Source organism: Cicer arietinum, chromosome 3 (assembly GCF_000331145.2).
Source record: "Cicer arietinum cultivar CDC Frontier isolate Library 1 chromosome 3, Cicar.CDCFrontier_v2.0, whole genome shotgun sequence".
Lineage (NCBI taxonomy): Eukaryota > Viridiplantae > Streptophyta > Magnoliopsida > Fabales > Fabaceae > Cicer > Cicer arietinum.
The window spans coordinates 54367335-54376910 of record NC_021162.2 but is presented as its reverse complement, the minus strand read 5'-3'; the positions used below and the strand labels follow the sequence as shown (position 1 = coordinate 54376910).

Genomic DNA, 9576 nt, shown 5'->3' with positions numbered 1-9576 from the left:
TTTTATAAGTAATATTTTATGTATTATAAATATAGTTATCTTATAATATTACTTTATTGATTTATAATAATTGAATATGATTAAGAAAATTAAAATGAGGGAAAATCATGTTTATCACAATCATCTAATTTTATTTTTTAAAATATTTTGTAAAATTGGTATGATAACTTATTATATATGATAATTGTTTGACTCATTGTACCTTGATTGTCAATTTATTTTTCAACATATAATGGTATTTGTATTTATTTGATGAATTAAAATGTAAAATACAAACAAAAAAATAAGATGTAAAAATTTAAAAATATGATTGACTATTTAATATTTTTGATTTTAAATTAATGTTAATGTTGAATTATATTGTAGCGTAGTCTAAATTTATTTGTTTTATTAGTATGATGTTTTAATTGCGAGCATGAGAAGTTGTTGTAAAAAAAAATTATGAATATATTTCTCAAGAGTTTGAAATTTATTTTATTAAAGATTTGCTTATACTTTAAATCAATTTTAGGTATTTAAAAGTTTTAACTAATTATTTGTGCAATTGAATTATAGTTATATTGATAGGTACCAAAAATAAATTCTATTAAAAAATAATTTAATTTTATGCAATACTTAATTTTTCATTAATTTTTTAACATTCAAATTATGATTATAATAAGGAAAATTAAAATAAAAAATAGCATTCAATTATAAATATATAATTTAATTGATAAAAATTTAGTGTTAACATATTTTTTCAGAACACATATACAGTAAAAGTTGGTTCATTATATTTTTTAATATATTCATATATATTATAATTTTAAATAAATTTGTGTATTTTAATAATTGGAAGTAACTTTTTTAATAACTTTTTATATATTCGTATTTTATGATTATTTTTAATAAATTTGTGTCTTTTATGTCAAATAGAATATATATTTTTATTTTATACAATGTTACTAAAAAAATGGATTGACATAAATTGAAAGTAATTTTAAATGGATTGACATTAATGAGTAATTGAATTAGAAACGTATAAAATCATTACTCACCATAAGTGAAATCATATAATTGTAAAGATGATTAGATAAATAGCATTTATGTCGATATTTATGAGTGATTATGTGTTTTTTTTCATTGAATTTAATGATTAATAATATAAATCATTACAACTGGTAATGACTAATAATACTATAAAATAATTTATAAATTTATTATAAAATAGCTTATAAAATAATTTGATAATAATATTAATTATATATTATTATCAAATTATAAAATAATTTATAAATTATAAAGTTATTATAAATAATTGTAAAATAATTTTATAATTTTATAATTTTATAAGTTTTATAAGTAATTACAACTGGTAAATGACTAATAATATTATAAAATAATTTATAATTTTTTTATAAAATAACTTATAAAATAATTTGATAATAATATAAATTATAAATTATAAATTATTATCAAAATGTAAAATAATTTATAAATTTATTATAAATAATTGTAAAATGATTTTATAATTTATAAATTTATTATAAAACAATATTATCAAATAGATTTTGGAGGTATTAAAGAAATTGTGGAAGGAAGATGAGAAGTTGTTGAAAGAGGAGGGGTACTCTCATGAGGTACACAGCTTTTGGCTGATATGTATGAAATATGTTAAAGTGGCAAAATACGATGATGTGGCAAAATATAATGATGTGGCATCGGGAGTCTGTTTTAAATATATATAATAGATTTGTTAATGTCAATTTATATAAACACATGTCAGTATGAGTAAGATAAAACAATAAATATTTCTATCACATTATCTTTTTCTATTTTAAGACAGCATTATATAATTTATTTATTTTCATTGTACTTATAATTTTGTCTTATAACGAAAATCTAAATTTGTCTTAAATTCAAATATTTTAACTTATTTTAATTATAATTTAGAATTGTGCATAATGTTCTTTAAATTATAAATAAATACATATGATATATGTTTATCTATTTAAATATCCAACATTTCATATATATATATATATATATATATATATATATATACATATATATTGCATTTTATGATATTGTTGGTTTTAAATAAATAAAAAGTGTGATCATGTTAATATATATTTTATACTATAAGCATATTTTTGAATAATATTTGAAATAGTAAATAATTTATTTGTATTTGGTTGTTGTATGTGTTGTCTTGTTACATATGCAGATTATTAGAAACGACGAAGATGCGACTCATTAAATATGCAAATCGAATTCGTTGTGTGAAATCTTCAATCAATGTAAAAGGAGAGTGCAAATTTAAGTATAATGTTATGTGGGATAAATGGGAATATCATAATTCTAAGAAATTTTTATTCAGTACTTACTACGTACGGGTCGATCCTTATTGATAACAATTAATTAAGAATATATAAATGGTAACAGTGAGACATATAGAATTCATGTGAATTAATTTATGTCAAAATTGCATGATTTTTTATTTTTGTGAAATCATATGCTAATTGCTATTATATGGATGATGTGTATTTGAGTGTTCTTGTTTACTTGGAAAAAATTATAATTTTACGTGAATGTAATATTTATTTGATTTTTTTTATTTATGATTGATAAAACTTGATTGTTCATTGTCATTGATGTTCACAAAATGTTGAGACTTGATTGAGATTGACTGATTGATAGAACTTGATTGTTCATGCTAAGAGTTGTTGATTGTTCATTGTGACTTATATATACATAGATGTAAATTTTGATGAATAGTGTAAGTTCGTGCTAAGAGTTGTTGAGTTGTGATCATTGAATAAGTATGAGTTAGATGTTTGTGTATTTTTCACTATTATCAATATAAAATATAGTAATATTTTAAAAATTGTGTATATAGTAATCATTAAAAGATTGTATTGAAAAAAATAATTAAGTTGCATAAAAAATTATAAATAACATTCATTTTGAGACAATTTTTTTTCTTTCAAAAGACACTCATTATAAGCTGAAGAGAGTAATATTTATGGATATAATAGTAAAAAAAAATAATTAATGTAGTTAAAAATTTAAAAGCTATCTTATAAAAAGATATAAAGAAAAATCTCAAATTAATATAATACCTGTCCGTCTTTTATTATAAACATTTATTGTTTTTTTCACTCTTATTAAAAAAAATTGATACAATAATTAATGTGTACATTTTCATAAAAACATTTATGTTTAAATGTGTTAAACTTAATTTTTTATATTTTAAAAAAAATTAGTAGTATTTAAAAACAGTTCAAAAATAATAATAAACACATTTAATAAATTAAAAAATATATTTATATTTAAGAACAATTTTTTTCCTAAACTGTGTTATTCATGGAGAGGGGTAATATATAGAAACAGAGGTACTATTTTGATGTTTAAGAAAAAAAAAAAGTTATTCTAAAAGAAAACAAACACTTAAAAAGGAAGAGGAGTCCTAGTTACAAATAAAAAAGCACAATTATCAATTACCTTCTCTTCTCCCAATGGAGTACGTTCTCATGCATTGCTGTGAATAAAGAGTTACTAATTAATTCGACCAATACATGCATATGTAAGCTAGGGCTAGACAACGGGCTGGGTTGGGCGGGTTCAGGACTAAGAACACAAACCGGCCCAATCCGCGGTTGAACATTACAAGCCCATTTTCGCACATTATAAAAATCGGGTATCCGGGTTGCGGGTTAAACGGATTGCGGGTTACTCGGGTGGTTACATTCGGGTTGGTCATTGTTTGGGCCATTCAAATTTTTTTGACCCAATAACATGTTTATCAAAATAACTATTTTTTTTTTTATTTCTTAGCAAAGTAGTAGTTTATTATCCAATATAAGACTACTTTTGAGCCATTTAAAGATAAAATTTGTCCTCACTTTTTTTTTTTTTTTAAATTGGACTACTAACTTTCACATAACATACAATTATATTCCTATAATGCAACAACTCAGTTTACAACTACATTCACATAACATACAAAAACAACAGCTTACAACTAAAAGTTTTCTTCAAATCCAACAGATTACAACTAAAAGTTTAACACAATCATTGTTTTTCAAGTCCAACAGATTATAACAGCTTAACTTTTCAACAACAACTCAAGTTCATTCACATAATATTAATATTAATACATTCACATATCAGCTTAGTTTTTCAGCAACAAATTATCACAGCCTAGTTTTTCAACAACAGATTATCCCAGCCTAGTTTTTCAACAACAGATTATCACAGTCTAGTTTTTCAACAACAGATTATCACAGTCTAGTTATTCAACAATAGATTATAACATCTTAGTTTTTCAACTACATTCACATAACACTAAAGTCTAATATTAATACACACTTCTTGGAAAATATTGATAGTTTTAATTGACTCTATGACAATACAATTATCAATATATATTTACAATTTGTTCCCATTGCCAACCTAAAAAATTAGAGCAAAAATTAGTATCCAATAACCAATGTAAAAATATGTTGTTGATGTGTACCATAGAAAAAATAATTCAATACCTTATTGCAGTCAACAGTAAAAAGTACCAGACTTGATAATGCCAAACTAAGAAATTCCAGACTTGATAGCAGCCTAGTTTGAATAAAAAATAATGCAATCAACATTATTAGATCATTCATTTTGAATCAACAATAACATCAAACTAAGAAATCAGGTTGACATACCGATATATGTTGTACACAATAATATAAATTGCTGCTACTAACTTAGCTAATGTTAAATAAAGATTTAACACCAAGCCATCTGCAAGAACTCCTGCAACCTACAGAATCAATATTCATACTCAGTACTTTACTTTTATGATAAAACACTTGTTTTTCTACAGAATCAATATTCATAGTCAGTACTTTAATTGACTTAAGATAAAAGGTAACATACATATGATAAAACACTTGTTTTTCTATGACTTGCAGCAAAATCAGTCTCAGAATCTAATGCACCAGCTGTTGGAAAATAAAATGGTAATTATATAAGAATAACAAATTAATCTTATGTTCTTGCTTAACACAAAAATGCTAATATATGCTAACATATATCTATAACATGCAGTTTAGATTGCTAACAGAGTAATAGTTGTGTTGTGGCTACTTACAATTTTGGTTACTAACAATTTTTGGCAATTAAAATAACAATAAGATAGAACAATAATAACTTACCAGGCAGAACAACAATTTATACAAATCCCAAAAACCTTGTGTTGATATTGTCATAGAGCCAAGTCAGTATTTGCCTTAAGATTGTGTGACTTCAAAAAATTCAAAAAAGTCTAAATCTGAAAAGTTTGGCAGAATTAGTTAGTACTAACACAATATTGACAAAATCATTTCAAATTAGTAACAATAAAAAGGAGTATTACATACAATAATTTTATTCAACCACAACTAGGTGTCTGTGATGATGAGCCACCTGCAGTATTTGCCTTTCCAACTGACATTCCTTGAAACTCTAAAATAATTAACAAAATAATAAACATTAGACTATATTATGAACATATGAATATATTAGAAAGTTCAAACCGTTAAAAGATACATAAATAACTTTACCTTTAATAATTTCTTCAGAAAGATCAACATCTTCACTAAGATTTAAGTCTTTGAAACAAGTGAGTGAAGGTTTTAGCCAATTCTGGGTGCAAATTAATGCTTCAGCCATTTCTGGCTTTAAAGAGCTTCTAAAGGTTTCAATGACTTTCCCACCAGTACTAAAAGCACTTTCAGAAGCAACTGTAGACACCGGTATAGCCAAAATATCTTTGGCTATAAGAGATAAGATTGGGTACTGAGTTGCGTTACATTTCCACCAAGTAAGAATATCAAATTTTTCACTCATCTTCACACACTTACTAAAATAATATCCCTCAAGCTCATTTTGTTGGTCAATTGAGTCTTTCTCTTTCAAATGGTCTTCAAAAGCTTGTGCTCTGGCCATTTGTGAATTATGGGCAGCAGCAACAGATGTTTCATCATGGGAAGCACTGTCAACAGCCATGGGAGTTGGCTGTGGTAAATTATTTTTTTTGTCATGGACTTTTTTATACCATTTGTACATTTTAGTTAGATCTTCTTTAATTAATGTGATCAATTCAACAACCACCTCTGATTTAGTTGCATACATATCTTGAAAGCACCACTCAACATATTTTAACTTGTACCGTGGATCAAAAATTACCCCAAAATATAGCAACTTATTAATGTTTGCAATATTACTCCAATACTTATCATATTTTGCTAACATATCCTCAGCCACACTTGCAAAAATGATGTTCAAATTCAAAGAGGCATTTTGCAGCTCACAATAGATTGTAGACAACTGGTGAAAAGCTGCATGTATACTCTCATGTTGTGAGGAGGAAAACACTTTAGTTGCCTCATAAAATAACTTCAAAAAAGTTGCAAATTCCCTAGCTGTATCCCAATCATAACTAGTTGGGGGACCAGCTTCTCCAAAGAAATCCTTATAACTTGACTCCTCAACCTCAAGCTTCCCAAAAGCTACTTGAAACTTCTCTGTAGCCTCAAGCATCAAGTAGGTTGAGTTCCAACGAGTTGAAACATCAAGAGATAGCAATTTTTTACAAGATATTCCAGCTAACTGAACACATTCCCTAAACTTGGCAGCCCTATGAGGTGAAGACTTTACAAATCTAACAACATTTCTAATGCTAGAGATTGCCAAATTTTTTTCTTTCAAGCCATCAATTACAACTAAATTCAGAATATGAGCAGCACACCTCATGTGGAAGTGTTCCCCATCCCCCATCAAACCATCCATATTATTTATCTTTTTTTTCAAAAAAGCAACAACTACATCGTTGGATGATGCATTATCAACGGTTATAGTTGACACATTTCGAATCCCCCAATCCTTTAAAACCTCTTCAATCTTCTTACCAACTGTGTCACCCTTATGATTTGGAATTATTGTGAAACTAATAATCCTTTTTTGGTAATTCCAATCATTATCAACAAAGTGTGCCGTAAGGGTTAAGTAGTTAAGGTTTTGAATTGAAGTCCAACAATATGTTGTAAGAGCTACCCTATTGCAATCAGACTTAAAAAAAGCTTTCAACCTTACTTTTTCCTCCATAAACAACTGAAAACTATCCCTAGCAACAGTTCGTCTAGACGGTATTGTAAATTGTGGCAGCAATGTTCTCAACATAAACTTAAATCCTTCACCTTCCACAACTTTGAATGGTTGTTCATCCAAAATCACAAAAATAGACAATGCCCTACGATAAGCTTGAAGGTTTAATTTACTACTTGTTGAAACCAAACCAGATCCTTCTACATTAGGAAATGTAAGAATAGTTTGGGTGGGGTCATCAGATACAATCAAAGGTTTTTTGGCACATCTAGTAAGGTGGTAGTTGAGGTTAGAGGTGCCATGAGTTCGAGAGTCACACAAGTATATTTTGTGGCAGTATTTACATGCGGCAGATTGTACCTCCTCTTCACTAGAATTAATTTTGTTAAAGTGTTCCCAGCATTTAGAGGATTGTCGAGGACCACTTGCATTAGCTTTTCTCTTCTTTTTAACTTGATTGTTAGCCAAATCAGGTCCAACAACTACTGTTGTTGCTGCTGCACCAGCTTCAGTGGTGTTGGTATTTGGAGTTGGTAAATTTTGACTAGGTTGGTTCATCACTGAAATCATGAAGGAGCCTTAATAACCAAATACCAACCATATGGAATTATTTATTTTAAGTTCATTGACTTTTAAAGGGTTGTCATAAAATTTTATGGGAGTGTATTCAATTTTAAATGAATATAATTTAACATCCAAAGATTGTATTACTCTATTATTTAAGTGGTTGTAATTGAATATTTAAGGGGAGTTATGAATATTTAAGGGAGTTTAATTCTTATATAAGTGACTATAATTCAAGAGTCTAGTGTGTTTCACACACACTAGACTTATTCAACCCATTGAAGGTTAACTATAATACAGTGTCTAGTGTGTAACTAGCACATTGTACTCATTAAACAATATAAGAATAATATTCAAATAAATATCCATTAAGAAAAAGAAAAAGCATATAATAAACATAAGTATATATTAGAGAAACAAGCATCAACAAAAACTTGCATGCATATAATACATTTAAAAGTATGTATAAGAAAGAAAAAAAATTAAAATACATTACAAGTTATAAATAAAAAAATCAAATAAATTTAAAAAGGTGTATAAAAAAATTACGCATACATTAGAAAAACTGAAGCATTACAACTAAATAGAAGCACGCATTAAAAAAAACTGAAGCACTAATTACATTTAGTAAAAAAGAAGCACAAGTTACACTTAGAAAAAAAGAAGCACGTTTTTAACATGTTAATTAAACTCATAAAAAGAACCAGAAACTTTAAACACATCTTAAAAAGAAATATACAAGTTAAATATATAGCATTCATTTATAGGCATAAAAATATAGTATACATTTGAAAAACTTATAAACATGAAATAGAAACAATATAAGCATCAAACAGAAAATGAAAAAAAAAAAAAATAGAAGCACAAACTTACAGTGCTCTTGCTCTATAATCACCCCTTGGGTGCTACTGTTATTGGCTCGTTGATCCATCTTTTCCAGCCACAAGCCAAGAACATCAAGTATGTTTTTTTCCAGAATATGCAAAAAATCAAAAAGTCAAACTCTAGAAAGTATTTTGGAAAAAAATCAGAATATTCATATCTAATAATTATTCATATCTAAACATCAGAGTTTGAATTCATACCAAAATATTTAAATATCAGAATATGCATATCAGAGTTTTCTAGATATGAATATTAGAGTTGGAAATTAGAGCTTGAATTCAAAAATCAGAATATTGAAATTCTAGAGTATGCAAAAAATCAAAGAAAAAAATAAATAAAAGAATATTTACCTTGAAGATATGAGATCCAATAATCAGAGAAAATGGAACAAAAAGAATAAAAATAAATTAGTTATATGAAATAATAGCAAAAAATCTAATAACTAAAAAACATCTTTGTTTTTTTACATCATACCGAAAAAGTAATAATAAGAGTATGAATATCAAATGTTGGTCAGAAAGAGCATAAATTATCAAATATCAAATGTTCTACCTGGAGGTACTGCAACGTTTCAAGGTGATGGAAAATTAAAGTGGATGTACTAAAAAGAGAAGTATTAAGGGATAATAACTTAACAAATTGTATTGTCATGAGTATATAAATGATAAAATTACCAAGTGAATCATGGCATTATACTAGTAAAGTTTTGATACTACAAATAAGATATGTCTAAAGGTAGTGATTGAAACAGAAAGTATCAACTAACATAAAATGTTTGTACTTTCTAATCATGGTTAGCATACAACAAAACAACTAAGAAAATGCACATGACACATTCTTCAATTCAAAACAAGAAACAGAGTTTGATACAAATTAACAACAACTATTTAGAGCTTATAATCTCAAAGGAAAATAGATTTTTCTTCATTTTTTGTTTGCTAAACATGGCTATCGTTTTTAATTCTTGGCAGTGATTAGTAATGCATTGAAAGCTTCTATTAACCATAAGAAATGATTCAT

At 26.4% G+C, this 9576-nt stretch overlaps 1 protein-coding gene across 1 annotated transcript; it reads right to left on the bottom strand.

Moving 5' to 3' along the window:
* Positions 1-4410: 4410 nt before the first annotated feature.
* LOC105851735 (zinc finger BED domain-containing protein RICESLEEPER 2-like) lies at positions 4411-8602 on the bottom strand. The gene is made up of 7 exons (XM_012713406.2): positions 8545-8602; positions 5565-7667; positions 5398-5466; positions 4900-4964; positions 4686-4783; positions 4521-4593; positions 4411-4434 (listed from the first exon to the last, which is right to left on the bottom strand). The coding sequence occupies exons 1-7, from the start codon at positions 8600-8602 to the stop codon at positions 4411-4413; spliced, it is 2490 nt and encodes an 829-aa protein (XP_012568860.2).
* Positions 8603-9576: the final 974 nt, after the last annotated feature.